Source organism: Entelurus aequoreus, linkage group LG28 (genome assembly GCF_033978785.1).
Source record: "Entelurus aequoreus isolate RoL-2023_Sb linkage group LG28, RoL_Eaeq_v1.1, whole genome shotgun sequence".
Classification (NCBI taxonomy): Eukaryota; Metazoa; Chordata; class Actinopteri; order Syngnathiformes; family Syngnathidae; genus Entelurus; species Entelurus aequoreus.
The window spans coordinates 14,731,789-14,755,486 of NC_084758.1; the positions used below are offsets into that span (position 1 = coordinate 14,731,789).

Sequence of the window (23,698 nt, forward strand, 5' to 3'; positions counted from 1 at the left end):
ATTAAATGTAATGGGAGGCTACATTAAATAACGTGACAGACCACATTAAATGTAATAGGAGGCCACATTAAATGAGGTGATGGATCACATTAAATAACATGACAGACCACATTAATGAGGCGATGATCACATTAAATAATGTAACAGACCACATTAAATGTCATGGCAGGCCATTTTAAATAATATAACAGATCACATTAAATGTAATGGGAGGCCACATTAAAAAATGTGACAAGACCACATTAAATGTAATGGATCACATTAAATAACGTGACAGACCGCCTAACGTCATGGTGGGCCACTTTAAATAATGTAACAGACCACATTAAATGTCATGGCAGGCCAATTTAAATAATGTAACAGACCACATTAAATGTCATGGCAGGCCAGATTAAATAATGTAAGACCACATTAAATGTAATGGGAGGCCACATTAAATGAGGAGATGGATCACATTAAATAACATGACAGACCACTTAAATGTCATGGTGGGCCACTTTAATGAGGCGATGATCACATTAAATAATGTAACAGACCACATTAAATAATGTGACAGACCACATTAAATGTAATGGGAGGCCACAATAAATTATGTGACAGACCACGTTAAATGTAATGGGAGGCCACGTTAATGAGGCGATGATCACATTAAATAATGTAATATACCACGTTAAATGTCATGGGAGGCCAAATTAAATAATGTGACACACCACATTAAATGTAATTGGAGGCCACATTAAATAAAGTGACAGACCACATTAAATGAGGTGATGGATCACATTAAATAATTTGACAGGCCACATTAAATGAGGTGATGGATCACATTAAATAACATGACAGACCACTTAAATGTCATGGTGGGCCACTTTAATGAGGCGATGATCACATTAAATAATGTAACAGACCACATTAAATGTAATGGGAGGCTACATTAAATAACGTGACAGACCACATTAAATGTAATGGGAGGCCACATGACATTGCGGGCCACCTTAAATAATGTAACAGACCACATTAAATGTAATGGATCACATTAAATAACATGACAGACCACATTAAATGTCATGGGAGGCCACATGACATTGCGGGCCACTTTAAATAATGTAACAGACCACATTAAATTAAAGATTAAAGATTAAAGTACCAATGATTGTCACACACACACTAGATGTGGTGAAATTTGTCCTCTGCATTTGTCCCATCCCCTTGGGGAGCAGTGGTGATTTAACCCCTAACTCCAACCCTTTGTTGCTGAGTGCCAAGCAGGGAGGTTATGGGTCCAATTTTTAGTCTTTGGTATGACTCGGCTGGGATTTGAACTCCAACCTACCGATCTCAGGGCGGACACTCTAACCACTAGGCCACTGAGATGTGTAATGGGAGGCCACATTAAATGAGGTGACAGACCACATTAAATGTAATGGGAGACCACATTAAATGAGGTGATGGATCACATTAAATAATGTAACAGACCACATTAAATGTCATGGGAGGCCAGATTAAATAATGTGACAGACCACATTAAATGTAATGGGAGGCCAGAGGTGACAGACCACATTAAATGTAATGGGAGGCCACATTAAATGAGGTGATGGATCACATTAAATAATGTAACAGACCACGTTAAATGTCATGGGAGGCCACATTAATAATGTGACACAGACCACATTAAATAATGTGACAGACCACATTAAATGTCATGGGAGGCCACATGACATTGCGGGCCACCTAAGATGTGGCCCCTAGGCCTTGAGTTTGACACCTGTGGCCTAATAGGAGGCCATTTGTTATTTATTTGAATGCCTTGTGACATGTCAGGTCTTTGGTCCCACCAGCGCATAAAAATACTTTCTTACTCGTCACAGCGATGGCGATATCCGCGGGGGTCCTGGGCGTGGCCTCGGGGTGCGGCGGGCTCAGCGGCTCCACGCTGATAGCGGGCTGGCGCCTGTCGTTCAGCGGCGCCCTCCGGCTCCCGGAAGCCTGAGCGACGCCCAGACGCTGCACGTCCAGAACCACGCTGTCCACGCAGGGCACGCTGGTCTGTGGACAGCACACACGTCTCATGGGGGGCGGGGCTTTTGGCGGCAGGCGGGTACTCACCGTGATGCCGAGCGCCTTCAGGATGTTGAGCTTGCACATGGGACAGGTGCAGTGCTCGTTGAGCCAGGGGTCCACGCACACCTTGTGGAAGACGTGCCTGTGGGCGTAGGGGGTTAGCGCCTGATCACATGACCACACCGTGTCAGGGACTTACTTGCAGGGAAGGATGCGCACCACGTCGTTGAGCTGGTACGCTTCGATGCACACGGCACAGTGGTTGTAGTCGGGGTCCGTCTCCTAGGACGCAGGAAGGACAACAGGTGAGTCTTCTGGGGGAGGAGCCTTGCTAATTAGTGATGTTTACCTTGTCTCCTTTCTTCACCGTCCTTGTGGTCAACTTGCCCATCGCTTTCTTGGCCGCGTCACCAAGACGACGCTGAGACCAGAACAAGGACACGCATTAGTCAACACACACAGCTATACAACACTGTAGCTAACAAATTAGATTGCTAACATGCTAACACACACAAAGGCTGGTAACGTACAAGATGAACAGTGTAAACAAACATGTAGCAAGTGACTTAGCATGCTAACACAGACACACACAAAGGCTGGTAACGTACAAGACCAACAGTGTGAACAAACATGTAGCAAGTGACTTAGCATGCTAACATGCTAACACAGACACACACAAAGGCTGGTAACGTACAAGACCAACAGTGTAAACAAACATGTAGCAAGTGACTTAGCCTGCTAACATGCTAACACAGACACACACAAAGGCTGGTAACGTACAAGACCAACAGTGTAAACAAACATGTAGCAAGTGACTTAGCATGCTAACATGCTAACACAGACACACACAAAGGCTGGTAATAAACAAGACCAACAGTGTCAACAAACATGTAGCAAGTGACTTAGCCTGCTAACATGCTAACACACACATAGGCTGGTAACGAACAAGACCAACAGTGTCAACAAACATGTAGCAAGTGACTTAGCCTGCTAACATGCTAACACACACATAGGCTGGTAACGAACAAGACCAACAGTGTAAAGAAACATGTAGCAAGTGACTTAGCATGCTAACAGACACACACAAAGGCTGGTAACGTACAAGACCAACAGTGTAAAGAAACATGTAGCAAGTGACTTCGCATGCTAACACAGACACACACAAAGTCTGGTAACGTACAAAACGAACAGTGTAAACAAACATGTAGCAAGTGACTTAGCATGCTAACATGCTAACACAGACCCACACAAAGGCTGGCAACGAACAAGACTAGCAGTGTAAACAAAACATGTAGCATGTGACTTAGCATGCTAACGCATGGATGCAAACATGAGGATCGTAAAGTACAACAGGAAGTTCCTGCCACGAACCATAATAACTAACTTGGTTGGTAAGTTAGCACATTAGCAAATAGGCTTACGCACTCAAACACAGACAAGAAACACGCACAGGATGGTAACATACAGCACGAAGTGCACACAAACTTGTAGCTGGTGAATTAGCTTGCTAACATGCTAACGCACACACAAAGGCTGGTAACGAACAGGACGAATAGTGTCATAAAAAACATGTAGCAAGTGAATTAGGATGCTAACATGCTAACACATGGATGCATGCGCACCCACGCATGAGGGTGTAACATACAATAGGAAGTTCCTGTCAGGAACCATGTTAACTTGGCTGGTGAATTAGCACATTAGCAACGTGGCCCTGCGATGAGGTGGCGACTTGTCCAGGGTGTACCCCGCCTTCCGCCCGAATGCACACACAGAAGAATCACGCAAAATGATGGTAATGTACAGCAGGAAGTGTAAACACTGAACAGGAAGTGTAAACAAACATGTCGCTGGTGAATTAGCTTGCTAACATGCTAATTCACACACACAAATGGTAACGTACAAGATGAACAGTGTAAACAAAGCTGTAGCAAGTGAATTAGCAAACTACATTCTAATACATGAGGATGGGAACGTACAACACTTCCTGCCAGGAACCATGTGAACTGACTTTGCTGGTGAATTAGCACATTAGCAACATGCTAACGCCCGCACACACAGAAGCGTGTGCAAAGGATAGCATGATGTGTAAAAAAAAAAAATGTAGTGAATGAATTAGCATGCTAACGCACGCACAACAAACACACCTATGAGGATAGTATTGGAAACATACAGGACAAACCGTGTAAACAAACATGTAGCGGATCAATTGACATGCTAACACATACACACAAAGGATAGTAACGTACAGCATTAAATGTAAACGAACATGTAGCGGGTAAATTAGCATGCTAATCAGTGTTGGGACTAACGCGTTACTGTAACGCCGTTACTTTCGGCGGTAAATAGTAATCTAACGCGTTATTTTTTATATTCAGTAACTCAGTAACTACATGATGCGTTACTGCGTTATTTTTTATGTAGTATCGGCTAGAAACTGAGAAGATCTGAGTGTGTTTTATTGGAGCGCTGCGGAAGAGGCGACAAGGAAGAGGCGCCGCTCTGTGTGTATGTGTGTGTGGGAGGGGGCGTGTCTGTGTTTACTAACAAGACATGGAGAAGCCCGAAGCAGAGTTTCTTAACATGGAGATATTCTCACTACTTTTCTTTTGTCGACCACAAAGAAAATAACATTTTAGTTAAATGTAAGTTGTGTCTTGGATCAAAGATCCTATCGTAGCAATTCAAATCTGCTGAAACAGCTACAAAAGCAACATGCTTCGACGAAGCTAGTAAAGAGAGACACACTTCACCTGCTAAGCAACAGCGGCTGGATTTTAACGAGGCACTGCGCACTGAAGGTACACACACTCTGTCAATTCTCTTATATACTGTTGCTCTTTCATTCTAGACTTCTAGAGTGTTTGATTATCACATCACTCTAAATGTATAGACTATAAAGTTCACAAACATAAAGAGGGCCAGTGGGCCAGGCCGATCTTTCCTTATCTCTAAACTATCCATCCATCCATTTTCTACCGCTTATTCCCTTCGGGGTCGCGGGGGGCGCTGGAGCCTATCTCTAAACCAAATCTGGGGAAATGTGTAGTGTTCTGGGCTTCAGACATGATTTTATTTCAGAATTCCTTGAGAGAAAAAAACGTCTGGTTAGGCTTTGTATATGTAGTGTGTGCCTTCCTTGGTTACAGCTATGTTGTTATTGTGCTGTTTGTTACTTATGCATGTTATGTTGCAGCTATTTAAAATAGTTTTGTCAATTTGTTCTGGCCTGAAACAAATTGGCCCTTTGAAATATGTGTTGTATGTAGACCACATTGCTTAGCAGAGTTCAGTGATGCAAATGCATGTCAAGTTGATCAACAGATTGTATTATTCTCCAGTGCAATAACAGTACTGAAATGAAGGCTAAAAGTGCATAAAGGGGGCCTTAAAATGTTTTTAAATATATATATAAGTAACTAAATAGTTACTTTTCACAGTAACGCATTACATTTTGGTGTAAGTAACTGAGTTAGTAACTGAGTTACTTTTGAAATAAAGTAACTAGTAACTAACTAGTTACTGGTTTTCAGTAACTAACCCAACACTGATGCTAACACATACACACAAAGGATGGTAACGTACAACATTAAATGTAAACGAACATGTAGCGGGTAAATTAGCATGCTAACAGACACAAACACCTATGAGGATGGCATTGTTACCATACAGGACAAACCCTGAAAACAAACATGTAGCGGATGAATTAACAACATGCTAACACATACACACACAGGATAGTAACGTACAGCATTAGCATGATAACATGCTAATGCATGCACAACAGACACAAACACCTATGAGGATATTATTGGTAACATACAGGACAAACCGTGTACACAAACATGTAGCGGATCAATTAGCATGCTAACAAATACACACAACAGATGGTAACGTACAGCATGAACGTAAACAAAATGTAGCGAATGAATTAGCATGCACAAGAGACACAACCACCTATGAGGATGTATTGGCAACATACAGGACAAAGCGTGTAGACAAACATGTAGCTGGTGAATGAGCACGCTAACGTGCTAGCACACCTGGCTGCGGTCGCGGGCGCCACTGTAGCGGATCTTCTGGATGAAGTAGAAGATGAGCCAGGCTGAAGAGATGATCATGAGGACGATGAAGGAGATGGAAACGAAGACCAGCGAACCTCGGTTGATGTTCTTGGTGGCACTACGCTGACCCACCAGCACGGTGACCACCACTGTCAGGTTCCGCTCCAGGTTGTCCAGGATCTTCTTGCCATAGCCTTCAGTTATCATGACCGCCACCGTGTCGCCCGTCCCTGCACACAAGACCCGGTCACCGACCAGGACGTGCTTATGCTAGCATGCTAAAGGCGGTCAGCAAACCTTCGTGGCCCATCTTGACCGTCTCGTTGGTGGAGTTGTTGTAGATGAGCACGGCGGAGGCGTTGAAGGTGGCGGCCTTCAGGATCTTCTCCTTGAAGGTGCAGTTTCCTCTCTGGAGCAGCGCCACCCACTGGACGCCGCGGGGCGGGGCCAGGAAGCGGGTGTGGGGGTCGCAGCCCTGCTTGTCCATCACTGAGGACACACACACAGAGGCTTGCTTAGTTGTCTGGAAAAGTGATTCTCAAACTGTATGGCTCCACCTGGTGGTACGCCAAAGAATCACTTGGTTAAAGTACAGTGTTTTATTGTCCTATATTCACACACAGTGTTACTGTTCAAACTGTGGCTGAAAATATTGAATATACTTGTGAGAAAAAACCTCTGCCTTGTTTTTAATGAATACTTAGGCTTGCTACACTACTGTATACATACAATATTCAGTGTATTAAAATTCAGTGTAAAAATATTCAAAGAAAAAAAAATCAGTATTTTTAAATTCAGTGTATAAAAATTCAGAGTAAAAAAATCAGCGTATTAAAATTCAGTGTAAAAATATTCAGTGTATTAAAATTTCAGTGTAAAATCAGTGTACTAAAATTCAGTGAAAAAAAATCAGTGTAAAAATATTCAGAGTAAAAAAAAATCAGTGTATTAAAATTCTGTGTAAAAAAAAATCAGTGTTAAAAATTCAGTCTATAAAATTTCAGTGTAAAAATATTCAGAGCAAAAAAAATCAGTGTAAAAAAAAATAAGCGTATTAGAATTCAGTGTAAAAATATTCAGGTTATAAAAATTCAGTGTAAAAAAATCAGTGTATTAAAATCCAGTGAAATAAAAATCAATGTATTAAAATTCAGTGTAAAAATATTCAAAGAACAAAAAAAAAATCAGTATATTTAAATTCAGTGTATAAAAATTGACAGTAAAAAAATCAGCGTATTAAAATTCAGTGTAAAAGTATTCAGTGTATTAAAATTTCAATGTAAAATCAGTGTATTAAAATTCAGTGAAAAAAAATCAGTGTAAAAATATTCAGAGTAAAAAAAAAATCAGTGTATTAAAAATTCAGTGTAAAAATATTCGGAGCAAAAAAAATCAGTGTAAAAAAAATAAGCGTATTAGAATTCAGTGTAAAAATATTCAGGTTATAAAAATTCAGTGTAAAAAAATCAGTGTATTAAAATTCACTAATAAAAATCAATGTATTAAAATTCAGTGTAAAAATATTCAAAGAACAAAAAAAAAAATCAGTATATTAAAATTCAGTGTATTAAAATTCTGAGTAAAAAAATCAGCGTATTAAAATTCAGTGTAAAAATATTCGGTGTATTAAAATTTCAGTGTAAAATCAGTGTATTAAAATTCAGTGGAAAAAAATCAGTGTAAAAATATTCAGAGTAAAAAAAATCAGTGTATTAAAATTCAGTGTAAAAAAAATCTGCGTAAAAATATTCAGAGTAAACAATCAGTGTATTAAAATTCAGTGTATAAAATGTGAGTGTAAAAATATTCAGAGCAAAAAAAATCAGTGTAAAAAAAATAAGCGTATTAGAATTCAGTGTAAAAATATTCAGGTTATAAAAATTCAGTGTAAAAAAATCAGTGTATTAAAATTGAGTATAAAAATATTCAGTGTATTACAATTCAGTGTAAACATGTTCAATGTATTAAAATTCAGTGTAAAAATATTCAGAATAAAAAAAATTCAGTGTATAAAAATTCAGAGGAAAAAAATCAGCGTATTAAAATTCAGTGTAAAAATATTCAGTGTGTTAAATTTTCAGTTTAAAATAATCAGCATATTAAAATTCAGTGTAAAAAATCAGTGTATAAAAATCAGCATATTAAAATTCAGGGTAAAAATATTTAGTGTTTTAAAATTCAGTGTAAAAAAATCAATGTACAAAAATTTAGTGTAAAAATATAAATTGTAAAAAAGAATAGCTGAACATTTTTATGGACCTGAATTTTTATACTGAATTGTGTTAGCATTTTACTAACACATTTTTTCTAATGAAATTGTCAGCATACAATGACGTAGAAAATTTCAGTTCACGAAATTCGAACGCAAAAAATTCAGTAACACAAAGTCAGTGTAAAAAAAACTAAAAGTTTATCTAATAAGAGACACAAATTAACCTCCATGTAGAACATTTCAGCTTTTTCTCATTACATACCGATTTTTTTGCTCTTTTTTCTTACATTTTTACTGGTTATTTCCCCATGTAAGAATAGAATACAAATACAAATAATTTGATCATGTAACTGCATGACCTGGTGTGTCAAAAATGCTGCCTGTACAAAAATATAAATGTTCAGTTAAACATTTAAACATTAACATTTTTCTAATGAATTCATAAGTATTCTTTTTAATTAACTCAATTTAGCTTGTACTTTAAAAAGGAGCTATATGTAATAATGTAATCATTAAATGGCCCTGATATGTCAAAAGGCATGAATAAATCATGTTGTTTTTCAATACCTTTATAACTGATAACAGCCGGGATATGCTCATTTCAACATTTGATTTACAGTCCCGAAATCTTGTTATTGTTTTCATTTCGATGCCTCGCCCTCCCCCGTTTGACCAATTAGAAAGACTGTAAGTGTGTCACATCCAGTTGTCAGTTACACACCGCACTCTTCGTCGGACTACTGCCACTGGTAAAGTTACTAAACATGTTAAGACCTTAGTACATCTGAAAGTTACCATTCTCAACTTATTTATGACAAAGCCAGGAACAAAACCAGGATTTGTATTGGGGATGCCTTTGAAAGATGGAGATAATTGAAGGTGAAGAAGATTATTTAATCTGACGCCAACTTCCTAATTTCCTTCTTGATAGGGTTAGGGTTAGGCATTCATGTTTTCTTAGTACTTGATATAAATGGAAATGGAAATGGAAATTTCGTATATTGTCCATAACAGTCTATGATCCTGTCTAACAAAGCTAGTATGTTCCTGCAACCAATGCTTAGTGTGATGGTGCTTCGCTCCTAGTGTAATACTTAGCATGCTAGCCCAGTCAATGACACATCGACATACAGGCTAACGGGGGAAATATATGCCCGTCAGCCTGTATGTCGATGTGTCATCCAACTGACAGTCAAAAATATATTTTGGACAAATAAAACCTATGTGGATATGGGTAGTGTCAGTGCCTATTTCATTATCAATATGCTGATACGCTGAGGAAATGGGTTCCAACATTAGCACGGCTGATTGCTGTATCTGGTACTGTATGTGCATCAAACACACAGGACTGTCTCAGAAAATTAGAATATTGTGATAAAGTCCTTTATTTTCTGTAATGCAACTAAAAACATGAAAATGTCATACATTCTGGATTCATTACACATCAACTGAACTATTGCAAGGCTTTTGTCGTTTTAATATTGCTGAATATGGCATACAGCTTAAGAAAACTCAAATATCCTATCTCAAAATATTAGAATATCATGAAAAAGTATACTAGCAGGCTATTTAACTAATCACTTGAATCGTCTAACTCGAAACACCTGCAAGGGTTTCCCTGAGCCTTTAAAAACACTCAGCTTGGTTCAGTAAACTAAATCACAAGTATGGGGAAGAATCCTGACCTGACTGCTGTCCATAGGACCATCATTGACACCCTCCGCAAGGAGGGTAAGACACAAAAAGAAATTTCTAAAAGAACAGGCTGTTCACAGAGTGCAGTTTCAAAGCACATTCACAAAAAGTCTGTTGGAAGGAGGAAATGTGTCAGGAAACACTGCACAACCAAGAGAGGACCGCAGCCATAACAACATTGTGAAGAAGAGCCGCTTCCAGAATTTGGGGGAGCTTCAAAGACAGTGGACTGAAGCTGGAGTCCAGGTATCAAAAGCCACTGTTCACAGACGTGTCTGGGAAATGGGCTACAATAGCCGTATTCCCATGGTCAAGCCACTCCTGAACTCAAGACAACGAAAGAAGCGTCTGACTTGGGCTATGGAAAAGAAGCACTGGACAGTTGCAGAGTGGTCCAGAGTCCTGTTTTCAGACGAAAGCAAGTTTTGTATTTAATTTGGAAGCCAAGGCGCTAGAGTCTGGAGGAAAGCTGGAGAGGAGCAAAATCCAAGTTGCTTGAAATCCAGTGTGAAGTTCCCACAGTCAGCAATGGTTTGGGGAGCCAAGTCAGCTGGTGGTATTGGTCCACTGTGTTTCATCAAGTCCAGAGTCAACGCAGCTGTGTACCAAGAGATTTTAGAGCACTACATGCTTCCATCTGTTGAAAAGCTCTATGGAGATGATGATTTCATTTTCCAGCATGATCTGGCACCTGCCCACAGTGCCAAAACCACCAGTAACTGGTGTACTGACCATGGTATTACTGTCCTCGATTGGCCTGCCAACTCCCCTGACCTAAACCCCATAGAGAATGTGTGGGGTATTGTGAAGAAGAAGCTGAAAGACACCAGACCCAATAATGCAAATGAGCTAAAGGCCGCTATTGAAGCATCCTGGGCATCCATAACACCTCAGCAATGCCACAGGCTGATTGCCTCCATGCCACGCCGCATTGATGCAGTAATCCGTGCAAAAGGATTCCCAACCAAGTACTGAGTGCATTAAATTGACATTTGAAAATGTTTGATTTTGTTTTGTTGTTATAAATCTTTTTTTTTTTACTTGGTCTGAGGAAATATTCTACTTTTTTGAGATAGGATTTTTGAGTTTTCTTAAAGGCCTGCTGAAATGAATTTTTTTTATTTAAACCAACACAGATGTCCAGTATACGATGGAATTTTGAGATGAAAACAGAGCTTTTTGTATAGGATTCAATGTGTCCGCATACTTCCGTTTCAACAATTGACGTCAAGCGCATACGTCATCATACATAAACGTTTTCAACCGGAAGTTTAGCGGGAAATTTAAAATTGCACATTATAAGTTAACCCGGCCGTATCGGCATGTGTTGCAATGTTAAGATTTCATCATTGATATATAAACTATCAGACTGCGTGGTCGGTAGTAGTGGGTTTCAGTAGGCCTTTAAGCTGTATGCCATAATCAGCAATATTAAAATAATAAAAGGCTTGCAATATTTCAGTTGATGTGTAATGAATCCAGAATGTATGATATTTTCATGTTTTTAGTTGCATTACAGAAAATAAAGGACTTTATCACAATATTCTAATTCTCTGAGACAGTCCTGTATGTGGTGGTATTTGCTTGGCACAATATAATGCAATACATGTCATGATTTGTATATTGACATGGTTCCAGGCTGTATGATTTATGCGTAACGTGGGTTGCCTCATAGAATCTCACACTGCACTGAAAGATGGTGATGTGCGTAAATGGAAGAGTGCAGTGCGTCAGGTTGGATGCAACATGGGGTTATGCTGAACGAAATGTGGCGGTTATTTTAGTGTTGGCCTTGGCTTGCCATCAAAGTACGCCGGGTCAGCAACCCGCGGCTCTTGAAGCCGCATGCGGCTCTTGAGTGCCGCCCTAGTGGCTCCCTGGAGCATTTTTAAAAAATGATTGAAAGTGGAAAAAGATGGGGAAAAATATTTTTTTGTTTCAGTATGTTTTTTGTTTGAGGACAAACATGACACAAACCTTCCCAATTGTTAGATGAGAGTATTTGATGAACATTGTTTTGTCCTACTAATTTCGGCAGTTCTTGAACCCACTTGTGGACTGTGACGCAACAGTTTGTTTACATGTAAAATCTTCCACTTCTTTGTCTCATTTTGTCCACCAAACGTTCTATGCTGTGCGTGAATGCACAAAACTTCGCTTTTTTGATGTTATTGACTGTTGGAGTGCTAATGAGGCATGTTTGGTCAGTGCAAGACTGCCAGCTAATCAATGCTAACATGCTATTTAGGCTAGCTGTATGTACATATTGCATCATTATGCCTCATTTGTAGGTATATTTGAGCTCATTTAATATCCTTTACTTTTATGCTCTTTGTATATAATTTAATTTTGCATGTCTCATGACAAATTATCTGTATGTGATATTGGCTGCATTTCTGATAGTTGTTTGTGTGCCATGTTGTTCCAGACCACAGCAAACGTTACCTAGCTTGCCAAAGATTGTAATAAATCTATTTAAAAGAAGACAGCCTGCCGTTTCCTTTAACTTGGACACACACATTTGGCCATTAAAAGCCAGTAATTTCCAGGAGTTATCTCACCTTCTGAGTAGCCTCTGATTTACTAATGTTTTCTAATGTTGTAAAAATGTGAAGAATAAATATTACATTTCAACATTTCTGTCAACGGAGATTTGCTTCAGCCTGCGACACACAGTCATTTTTAATAATAATAATAATAATAATACCTGGGATTTATATAGCGCTTTTCTAAGTACCCAAAGTCGCTTTACATGTAGAACCCATCATTCATTCACACCTGGTGGTGGTAAGCTACTTTCATAGCCACAGCTGCCCTGGGGTAGACTGACGGAAGCGTGGCTGCAATTTGCGCCAACGGCCCCTCCGACCACCACCCATCATTCATCATTCAATTCACCGGGGGCAAGGGTGAAGTGTCCCGCCCAAGGACACAACGGCAGCGATATTTGGATGGTAAGAGGCGGGGAGCAAACCTGCAACCCTCAGGTTTCTGGCACGGTTGCTCTACCCACTACGCCATGCCGCGGTTGAAAATGATTTGCAAATCATTGTATTCCGTAATAGGCTATTATAGCTAACATAGACACTTACATCATGTGTTGTCTTCATTATAACACTTATATAAGACTTTTAAAGTCATTTTGATAGTAGGCTACTATAGCTAATATAGACACTAACCTCATGTGTTGCCTTTATTACAAGACTTATATACGTTTTTTAATTTTTGCGGCTCCAGACAGATTTGTTTTTTGTGTTTTTGGTCCAATATGGCTCCGTCAACATTTTTGGGTTGCCGACCCCTGGCCTATGCCGTATATTATATATTATTATATACAATTATTTGGATGTGGTCCGTTCGGTCAAACTAGACATTTTAGCAGGGTAATGCCAACAATCTGTCCCGACTCCCGACTAAAATATTGCTGCGTAACTTTACAAATACATTTGGCTAATCGACATCGGTAAAATGTGGCATAATTACTTAGTAAAGCATCTTGCAAAAAGCATAAACAAGTGAAACCTACAGGGTAGAACTCGTCTATTCCCATTTGAACTTCCTTGGAGTGGGATTGGGATTGGGCTGCGTATCTTCCAACCTCAGTCAGGGAGAGTTGGAGGGGACAACAGGATTTTGACCGTGATTTTAAGTATATTCTATTTTTATGTTGAGAGCTTGTAATATTTTAGATCAGCTGTGTCTAAACTTTTTTCACCAAGAGCTGCATACTGACAAGTGAAGTATAGGGGAGGAATTTTGATATTTTTTATTTTTTTTAAAATGCTAAAAACAGATATTATTTATATTTAAAGACAAAACGTTGTTATAGGTGACTAGGTATATTGTGTATTAATTATTAGTTTAAAAATGTCAGCTTTATCTCATTACATACCCACTTTTCCCCTTTTTTTCTTACATTTTTACTGGTTATTTTCCCTGGTAAGAATAGAATAAAAATAAAAATAATTTGATCATGTAACTGCATGACCTCGTGTGTCAAAAATTCTGCCTGTACGAAAATATTAATGTTCAGTTCCACATTTAACAGTTTATTATTGTTATAATTTTTCAAATCAATTCATAAGTATTTTCTTAATCAACTCAATTATGCTTGCACTTTAAGTATATTACATTTTTATTTCGAGAGCTTCTAATATTTTAGATCATAAGTGTCTAAACTTTTTCCACTTGAAAAGTCAAGTAAGGAGAGGCATTTTGATTTTTTTTAATAAAAAAAAAAAAGCTAAATACAGATATTATATACATTTAAAGACAAAACTTAGTGTTATAGGTGAATACGTATATTGTGTATTAATTATTAGTTTAAAAATGTCAGCTTTATTTCATTACATACCCACTTTTTGCCTTTTTTCTTACATTTTTACTGGTTAATTTCCCATGTAAGAATAGAATAAAAATAAAAATAATTTGATCATGTGACTGCATGACCTAGGATGTCAAAAATTATGCCTGTACAAAAATATTAATGTTCAGTTCCACATTTAACAGTGTTTATTATTGTTATAATTTTTCAATCTAATTCAGAAGTATTTTTTTTATTAACTCAATTTTGCTTGTACCTTAAGTATATTCTATTTTATATTCTATCTTCCACCTAAAAGTCAAGAAAGGGGGGCATTTTTTTTAATATAAAAAAATATGCTATAAACAGATATTATATACATTTAAAGACAAAACTTAGTGTTATAGGTGACTAGGTATATTGTGTATTAATTTTTAGTTTAAAAATGTCCGCTATATATCATTACATACCGACTTTTTGCCTTCTTACATTTTTAATGGTTATTTTCCCATGTAAGAATAGAATAAAAATAAAAATAATTTGATCATGTAAATGCATGACCTGGTGTGTCAAAAATTCTGCCTGTACGAAAATATTAATGTTCAGTTCCACATTTAACAATTTATTATTGTTATCATTTTTCAAATTAATTCATAATTTATTTTTTTTATTAACTCAATTATGCTTGCACTTTAAGTATATTCTATTTTTATTTCGAGAGCTTGTAATATTTTCGATCAGGGGTGTCAAGCAATGGGGGCCTTTAGATTTTTTTTTTTTTTTAGAAAAAAAGCTAAAAACAGATATATATATTTAAAGACAAAACTTAGAGTTATAGGTGACTAGGTATATTTTGTAATAATTATTAGTTTTAAAATGTCAGCTTTATCTCATTACATTCCAATTTTTGCCTTTTTTCTTACACTTTCACAGGTTATTTTCCCATGTAAGAATAGAATAAAAATAAAAATAATTTGATCATGTGTGTCACAAATTCTGCCTGTAAGAAAATATTAATGTTCAGTTCCACATTTAACAGTGTTTATTATTGTTATAATTTTTCAAATTAATTTAATAAAGAATTTTTTTTAATTAACTCAATTTTGCTGGCACTAAGTATATTAAAAAAAAATTTGGAGAGCTTCTAATATTTTAGATCAGGGGTGTCTAAACGTTTTACACCTGAAAAGTCAAGTAAGAGCCACATTGATATTTTTTATTTTAAAAAATGCTCAAAAGATATGATATATATTTAGAGACAAACATTGTGTTATAGGTGACTAGGTATATTGTGTAATAATTATTAGTTTAAAAATGTCAGCTTTACCTCATTACATTCACTCATTACATGTGGCTTGTGCAGCCCTTTGAGACATGTATGATTAATGGCATATAAATAAACTTTGATTGATTGATTGATTCCAATTTTTTTTTATTTTTTTTTATTACAAACCCCGTTTCCATGAGTTGGGAAATTGTGCTAGATGTAAATATAAACGGAATACAATGATTTGGAAATCATTTTTAACCCATATTCAGTTGAATATGCTACAAAGACAACATATTTGATGTTCAAACTGATAAACTTTTTTTTTTTGTGCAAATAATCATTAACTTTAGAATTTGATGCCAGCAACACGTGACAAAGAAGTTGGGAAAGGTGGCAATAAATACTGATAAAGTTGAGGAATGCTCATCAAACACTTATTTGGAACATCCCACAGGTGAACAGGCAAATTGGGAACAGGTGCGTGCCATGATTGGGTATAAAAGTAGATTCCATGAAATGCTCAGTCATTCACAAACAAGGATGGGGCGAGGGTCACCACTTTGTCAACAAATGCGTGAGCAAATTGTTGAACAGTTTAAGAAAAACCTTTCTCAACCAGCTATTGCAAGGAATTTAGGGATTTCACCACCTACGGTCCGTAATATCTTCAAAGGGTTCAGAGAATCTGGAGAAATCACTGCACGTAAGCAGCTAAGCCCGTGACCTTCGATCCCTCAGGCTGTACTGCATCAACAAGCGACATCAGTGTGTAAAGGATATCACCACATGGGCTCAGGAACACTTCAGAAACCCACTGTCAGTAACTACAGTTGGTCGCTACATCTGTAAGTGCAAGTTAAAACTCTCCTATGCAAGGCGAAAACCGTTTATCAACAACACCCAGAAACGCCGTCAGCTTCGCTGGGCCTGAGCTCATCTAAGATGGACTGATACAAAGTGGAAAAGTGTTCTGTGGTCTGATGAGTCCGCATTTCAAATTGTTTTTGGAAACTGTGGACGTCGTGTCCTCCGGACCAAAGAAGAAAAGAACCATCCGGATTGTTGTAGGCGCAAAGTTGAAAAGCCAGCATCTGTGATGGTATGGGGGTGTATTAGTGCCCAAGACATGGGTAACTTACACATCTGTGAAGGCGCCATTAATGCTGAAAGGTACATACAGGTTTTGGAGCAACATATGTTGCCATCCAAGCAACGTTACCATGGACGCCCCTGCTTATTTCAGCAAAACAATGCCAAGCCACGTGTTACATCAACGTGGCTTCATAGTAAAAGAGTGTGGGTATTAGACTGGCCTGCCTGTAGTCCAGACCTGTCTCCCATTGAAAATGTGTGGCGCATTATGAAGCCTAAAATACCACAACGGAGACCCCCGGACTGTTAAGCTGTACATCAAGCAAGAATGGGAAAGAATTCCACCTGAGAAGCTTAAAAAAATGTGTCTCCTCAGTTCCCAAACGTTTACCAAGTGTTGTTAAAAGGAAAGGCCATGTAACACAGTGGTGAACATTCCCTTTCCAAACTACTTTGGCACTTGTTGCAGCCATTAAAATTCTAAGTTAATTATTATTTGCAAAAAAATAAAAAATAAAGTTTATGAGTTTGAACATCAAATATCTTGTCTTTGTAGTGCATTCAATTGAATATGGGTTGAAAAGGATTTGCAAATCATTGTATTCCGTTTATATTTACATCTAACACAATTTCCCAACTCATATGGAAACAGGGTTTGTACATATTTACTGTTATTTTATTTAGATAAACATGATCTAATTAGAAAATACACAACATTTAAAGTTTTAGCAGACACGTATAGGCATAGGATTAGTATCGCCGATACCAGCCTGAATTTTACTTGGTAATGGATCGGAAAGAAGATCAGTGGTATTGCACGTCCCTAGTTTTCTTGGTGAAAAAAAAAAAAGGCTGATACTGGGTCAATCTCGAGAGTTGTCTGTCATGTTTCAGCTACGGGGGTCAAAGGTCGTGTTAATGTTGAACAAAGGTCGGATGGACGCGAGGCAAGGAAGACGCGAGGCGAGGAAGACGCGAGCCGGTCCGAGCGGGAATGCGGCATGCTGCAGTGTCCTTGGGAAGTGAGAGCGTAATCTGACACCTGAGAGCCGGCACAACCTTGAGCACCTGAACGCATCATCGCAAGACTCTGCAGACACGCTGCCTTCAATGTGCGTCCGCCCCAGGGGGGGTGAGGCGGGACAAGACGGCGTTTTGAAGCCACTTTACCTCCGTGATGCGGCGCCGGTCTGACCACCACGCCCCTGGCGTCCACCTTGGGAGAGTTCTGCCCGTACGTCACGTCCTCGCTGCTCATCACGTGGACCACGTGTCCTCTGGCGTCCTGCACCGTGGCGTTGACCGTGGCGCTGACGTACTCCTCCGCCGCCACCATGCTCCGGTCCGAGCGGGCCGCCGACACGGAGGTGGTCTGGACCAAGACCAGGACCAGGACCAGGACCGAGGGGACGCGCAGCCCGGCCCAGCTGAGGGACGTCATGGTGTCCTCATCCAAACTGAGAGCAGAGAACAAGGAAGGTTTTCAGAAGATGTTTTGTCAAATCTTTGTTTAATCTTTTAAATAAAATGGTGTCCAGGACGAGGGGTGCTATTGTCCTTGAGCAAGGCACTACACAGTCACATTACAAGAGTTATAAACAGTAAAAGACATGAATAAGGAGTCTGTGTCCTCAAACTAGCATCCTCATCCTCGTCATCAAGGCCTGACTCTCATTCAGAACTCCGTTGACAAAACGCTCGTTTTAAGAGGCGCCATGACGCTTTGTTTTACCGTGTGAACGCGGACAGACAGGCCGCCCTTCCCGCTGTCACGACCCGCGTTCGCCGCCGATGTTCCGCGGCGCGTCAGCAGGGCTTCGGCAGGCGGGCCCCGCTGGAGCTTTGAACCGTGTTTTTGTTTTCGTTAACGCTCGAACGGTGCGGAAGCTCGGGGGTGTCCGAGTCGGTGGCGCAGCGCGCATGCGCACAGCCTCTGCGCCGGCACACAAGAGAGTGCGCGGGCCGAGATTTCCATCAAGTATCGCGAGAACATTCATAACTCTCATTATGCAGCTCTTTTAAAAAAAAAAATCATATTTATGGCACTTTGAGGGGAGATTGTAGTTTATTTGGAACATGTAACAACATTATAATAACAATAGATTTTATTTGTAAAAAGCACTTTACATTAAGTAAACAACCTCAAAGTGCTAAAATAAATAAATAAAAAAAGATAATAAAACATTTAAATTTAATTTAAAACCTTTTCTCACTCCGGCGCTTACCAAAGGCATGCGGTAAATTTAGTGTGATGTAAATTTGAGACCATACATACCATCATGAAAAGCACATTTAATAAAAAAAAAAAACGTTATTATGGTCTTACCTTTACTTATAAATGAAGTCCATGCGCCGCTCCTTCTGAACAAAAGCATCGATAACTTGTTTATAGAAGTCTTCCTTATCTTTCTTCAGTTTTAAAAGTCTCTCTGTCTCGATGGAGATCTTCCTTTAATTATTACCTCCTGCTTCGATTGAAAGTCCAGTTTAGAAAACTGTTGTCACTTCTTCTGCAGCCGAGTAGTCGCAAGAACGATCCCTATGAGTCATTTAATCGATCCCTATGAGTCATTTAATGACTCATATTTGACACACGCAGCTATATTAATAAAACATTTTTTCAAAATAAAGCGCTTTGAAGGACGCAACTCCAACAAAAAGTCAGCTCTCCACCACTACAAACTAACACAATATTAATAAGAATTGCAATTATATAATTAGATTAGATAGATAGTACTTTATTGATTCCTTCAGGAGAGTTCCCTTAGGAAAAAAAAAAAAATACAATATTGATATTGTTTATTTAAAGCGTAAAATATATTTTACAATTTTTTTTTTCTCCTAAATTAAGCATTTCAAGCATGTAAATAACAATACTACAGTATTGGCCACGAGATGAGACTGACAAATGTGTTTAGAAGGTAATAAACTGAGCAGTTCCCTCCTTACGGTTCTTTTTAGCATCTTCAATAGCTTGGACCTTAAATCCTACTGAATAGCTCTTTATCTTCTTCCATTTATGCGATTTTAAATGATTGAAATTAGCCTCCTCCATTTTGAAAAATGATGCCTTGAAAGGTGAAGTGTCACTCGTGACGTGACGAGTTTGACCCGGCGGTAAAACGAGGCATATGCTAATTATTCCGCAAAACAAGTTTGACCCGGCGGTAAAACGAGGCATGCGGATAATACACGGCGGCAATTCAAGGAAATACGGTATACATATATCTAAAAAAATTATTTTTTTAAAAGAAGGGTTTTTAAGCCTTTTTTAAAAGCATCCACAGTCTGGGGTGCCCTCAGGTGGTCAGGGAAAGCGTTCCACAAGCTGGGAGCGGCGGAGCAGAAAGCCCGGCCTCCCATTGTTCGTAGCTTTGTCCTCTGAAGTTGGAGGAGGTTAGCCTGTCCGGAGCGGAGGTGTCGTGTGGAGGATTTGGGGGTGAGTAGTTCTTTGAGGTAGAGGGGGGCATTTCCATGCAGGCACTGGTGGGTTAGTAGGGAGACTTTGAATTCAATCCTGAGTGGAACAGGAAGCCAGTGAAGGGATTTGAGAGTTGGTGTGATATGGTCATATTTCCGCACTCTCATCAGGATCTTAGCAGCACTATTCTGTATGTATTGCAGCTTCTGGATGTTCTTGCTGGGGATCCCGACAAGAATTGCGTTACAGCACACTCCTTCAATTTTTTATTTCAACATGTCCGAAAAGGAGTACGGAGAATATCTTATGTAATCCTACCGCTTTTCTTCCTATGACAATTGTTTACACGTTTGTTCACTTCCTGTTCTCCATTTGTAACACAATTAAATCGATGAGTAATATAAAAAAACAACAGTTCTCACAAACAAATAGATATGATTCATGCAAGTTAATTTCCATTTTCTGGAGGAGTAGGAAGAGGCAGAGTTTATTTATTTTATTTTAAATGCATAATGTTAAAATATTACAAATGTTTGTATACACACACACACACACACACACATTGTAACGGCTACTCTTGCGTTCCAAAAAAGTTTAGAAAAAATAAAAATAAAGTAATGCAGAGTAGTCTTGAGGAGGAGGTGTTTGACTCACTAAATTCCTTAATAATCACTCGCAGAGATATTTCTAGATTCCAAATGATCATAATTTATTTTCACAAACAAAAAATATTCTCCGTGGTTGACTTTCAACATAATCAAAATAACTTATTTAGCGTGGCTTCAAAATAACTTGTTTTAGCGTGGCTTGTTTAGCGTGGCTTCAAAATAACTTGTTGCTTCAAAAGAACTTGTTTAGCGTGGCTTCAAAATAACTTGTTTAGTGGTAAACAAACTGTTTCACTCCTCACTCCTTCAACATGATAGACAGACAAAGGGCACCCAGTTGTCCTGTCTTCTTAATTATAGGAGGAGGAAGTGGCTCACCAGTAGGATTGTGAGCAGCTGAAAACAATCAGTCAATCACAATGAAATCTAAAACATCCAATAATTCATTAACATCATTCTTGACATTATTTGATTTCATTGTCAAACAATTAATAAATAAATAATATAGATAGACTCCAACTGGCTCCAACACCCCGGCCCCTAATTGTGTGCTTTAGCAAAACAATTACATAAATAATAATATTCACAGGAGCCATAATAGAACAGTATAATCCAAACAATTATGTTCTTCAAATTCAAAATTAATTAAGTTACTTGAGTTATTAGTCAAGTCTCATCAAAGTCCATAGTCATATCTGAAGCGGTCATCGAGGCTGGAGAACCGAAGCCCCCCTCAGTCCATCAAGCTGCTTCCATTAGCAGGCAGAGTTCATCTATTGGTCGTTGAACTGTGTTGGTCTTGGTTTTAACCAAAACACTTCTTACAAAGCCTTTGGCATCTGGAAATGTCTTTACTTGTTCCATGGTCTTAGGTCCATGGCCTTGTTATGTGTTTCCTTGTTCCATGGTCTTGTTATATATTTCCTTGTTCCATGGTCCATGGTCTTGTTATATGTTTCCTTGTTCCATGGTCCATGGTCTTGTTATATGTTTCCTTGTTCCATTGTCCATGGTCTTGTCCTTGGTGGAGTCCGTGATTTTTCTTTATCTTCGTAATGGTCTTTTGTGGAAGAAGAAGAGGAGGAATGCCGATGTTTTTCTTTCTTTCTGAACTTCTTAAACTGCCTCTGAATCTTCCTGGGACACCACACAAATGTATCCTTTGGTTCAAAGTGAAGGTAGGCGTAGCTCACCAACTCCTGGCGTTGTTGTTTATCCAGAATCGCAAACAGGAAGTAGTCAAGTACGCTGTGTTTAACACTGGTGAGGTTTTTCTTGACCAGAGTCTCCTCGAGGAAGAAGCGAACGAGCGGTGCCTGATAGTGCTCAAATCCTAGCTCGCCCAGACTCTTTAAGATGCGAGTGATGCGCATGTTGTTGTGCATGTTCTGCTCAAGGTTCCTGAAGCGCTCTTTCCAGTTGTCTGCTCGTGTCACTTCACCCGTCTCTTTGTTAACCAGGCGGACGCCGTAGAAGCCCAACAGGAGTTCATAGGACTCCACTAGCCTCTTTTTCGCATCATCATTACCCTTAAAGGCCTCAATTTCCTTCTTGGTGAGTTCAGACGCCATGTAGTTTACCCCTGGTTCTCGGAGTGGAAACAGCCACTGAATGTATGAGAGAACACTTTCCAGCTTTTTGTAGTCATTCTTCCATTCTTTGAGGAACGATTCAATGTAGACATTATCAGGTGAAGAGGGGAATTTATTGAGGTAAAACTGCAAATTCTTCATTTTGTCCTCTGAGTACTCTTCATCTGCAAGATTAGGGTATCCTGTTTCTGGGCGTGTGATGCCACGATTCTGAAGTCCAACCAGATTTATATTTGTCTAGACTAGATCGACGATGTTGACCATCTGCGGCCTGGTCCTCTCCATCACTCTCTGTGTCCCAGGTCGAGTCGTAAGTACACACACAGTCGTCCTCCATGATTGCCGTCTTAACTCTGACTGGCATGATTGCAGGTGCACAGTCTTTCCCGGCCCCGGTTGCATCACCGGCTGAAACAAGAGTACTGCTTATAGGGGTTTCTTCTGTCTCAGCAGTGGACTTTGCTTGATTTTCCTGTCTTGGGCCTTTTTCACTTGGAATATGAAGTACAGTAGGATGTTTCATTTTGCAAACATGACACATTAATCTTCTTTTACAATTTTTGCTTAAATGACCTTTTAGTAGGCAACCAAAACAATATCCTTGCCTTCTTAAAAATTCAACCTTGTCATGTGACTGTGTTTTGAATTGTGAGCAGTCAATCAGAGCATGTTTGCCATGACAATATCCACATGAAGGGATGATACCACTGGGTGTGGTTTGAGCAGGTTGTTGTGGAACAGATGATTGTTTTACAGTGCATCCTGCTGGCTTTGTATTCACAGCTACTGAAGTAGCAAAGCTGCTGTGTCTTTGGCTGATTGGTTTTAATTCACTTGTGCTTCTTGGAAGAGGCCTTTTCATTGTTATTTGGTCCTGAATGTCTCCAAACAACGGATCCAAAAGCATCTTGGCATGCTTTTCCACAAAATCCATAAAGTTGTGAAATCTGATTCTCCTGCCGGTTCTCTGTTGTGTCTCATAAGCTGTGCTTCGCCACCCTTCTCTGAGTTTGTAGGGTAGTTTGGATGTAATTAGCCTTAGGTTCGATGGGATATCAAGTTCCTCCAAATACTGTAAATCTTGCATTACATTACAGCATCCTCTCAAATACAGTGCATATGCATGCAGCATTTTCCCATCCTCAGCTTTAATCGCTGTCCAATTCAAGGCTTTTTCCAAGTAAGCTCCCGAAATCTTCATCTCATTTCCAAAATGTTCTTTTAAAGGCCTACTGAAACCCACTACTACCGACCACGCAGTCTGCTAGTTTATATATCAATGATGAAATCTTAACATTATAACACATGCCAATACGGCCGGGTTAACTTATAGTGACATTTTAAATTTGCCGCTAAACTTCCGGTTCGAAACGCCTCTGAGGATGA

General features: G+C 39.0%; 2 protein-coding genes across 4 annotated transcripts in view; both read right to left on the bottom strand.

The window, feature by feature from the left end:
* Positions 1–19,153, bottom strand: part of rnf130 (ring finger protein 130) — a 21,485-nt gene extending 2,332 nt beyond the window's left edge. For 2 of the 3 annotated variants that reach the window (XR_009824918.1, XM_062040011.1), the window contains exons 1-8: positions 18,424–18,620; positions 17,862–18,148; positions 6,417–6,608; positions 6,099–6,349; positions 2,408–2,479; positions 2,258–2,340; positions 2,104–2,200; positions 1,857–2,043 (exon numbers count right to left, since the gene is read on the bottom strand). Coding sequence is in view for 2 of the 3 variants with exons in the window: in XM_062040011.1 (XP_061895995.1) it covers positions 1,857–2,043; positions 2,104–2,200; positions 2,258–2,340; positions 2,408–2,479; positions 6,099–6,349; positions 6,417–6,608; positions 17,862–18,132 (1,153 nt within the window). In the remaining variant the exon portion in view is untranslated. Of the gene's footprint in view, positions 1–1,856; positions 2,044–2,103; positions 2,201–2,257; positions 2,341–2,407; positions 2,480–6,098; positions 6,350–6,416; positions 6,609–17,861; positions 18,149–18,423; positions 18,621–19,017 lie in introns of those variants that run through there. The other variant, XM_062040012.1, reaches the window with a different exon arrangement.
* A 1,741-nt stretch (positions 19,154–20,894) lies between these two features.
* LOC133644978 (opioid growth factor receptor-like protein 1) lies at positions 20,895–23,454 on the bottom strand. The gene is made up of 2 exons (XM_062039758.1): positions 22,535–23,454; positions 20,895–22,494 (listed from the first exon to the last, which is right to left on the bottom strand). The coding sequence occupies exons 1-2, from the start codon at positions 23,442–23,444 to the stop codon at positions 21,704–21,706; spliced, it is 1,701 nt and encodes a 566-aa protein (XP_061895742.1). The 5' UTR covers positions 23,445–23,454; the 3' UTR covers positions 20,895–21,703.
* Positions 23,455–23,698: the final 244 nt, after the last annotated feature.

What these genes read in the sequence shown, in the direction of transcription:
- LOC133644978 (XM_062039758.1), bottom strand. Translation starts at nt 23,444, where the DNA reads ATGCTGCATGCATATGCACTGTATTTGAGAGGATGCTGTAATGTAATG. An exon ending in TCTAGACAAATATAAATCTG is followed by an intron (nt 22,495 to 22,534) that starts GTTGGACTTCAG and finishes GCCCAGAAACAG; the next exon opens with GATACCCTAATCTTGCAGAT.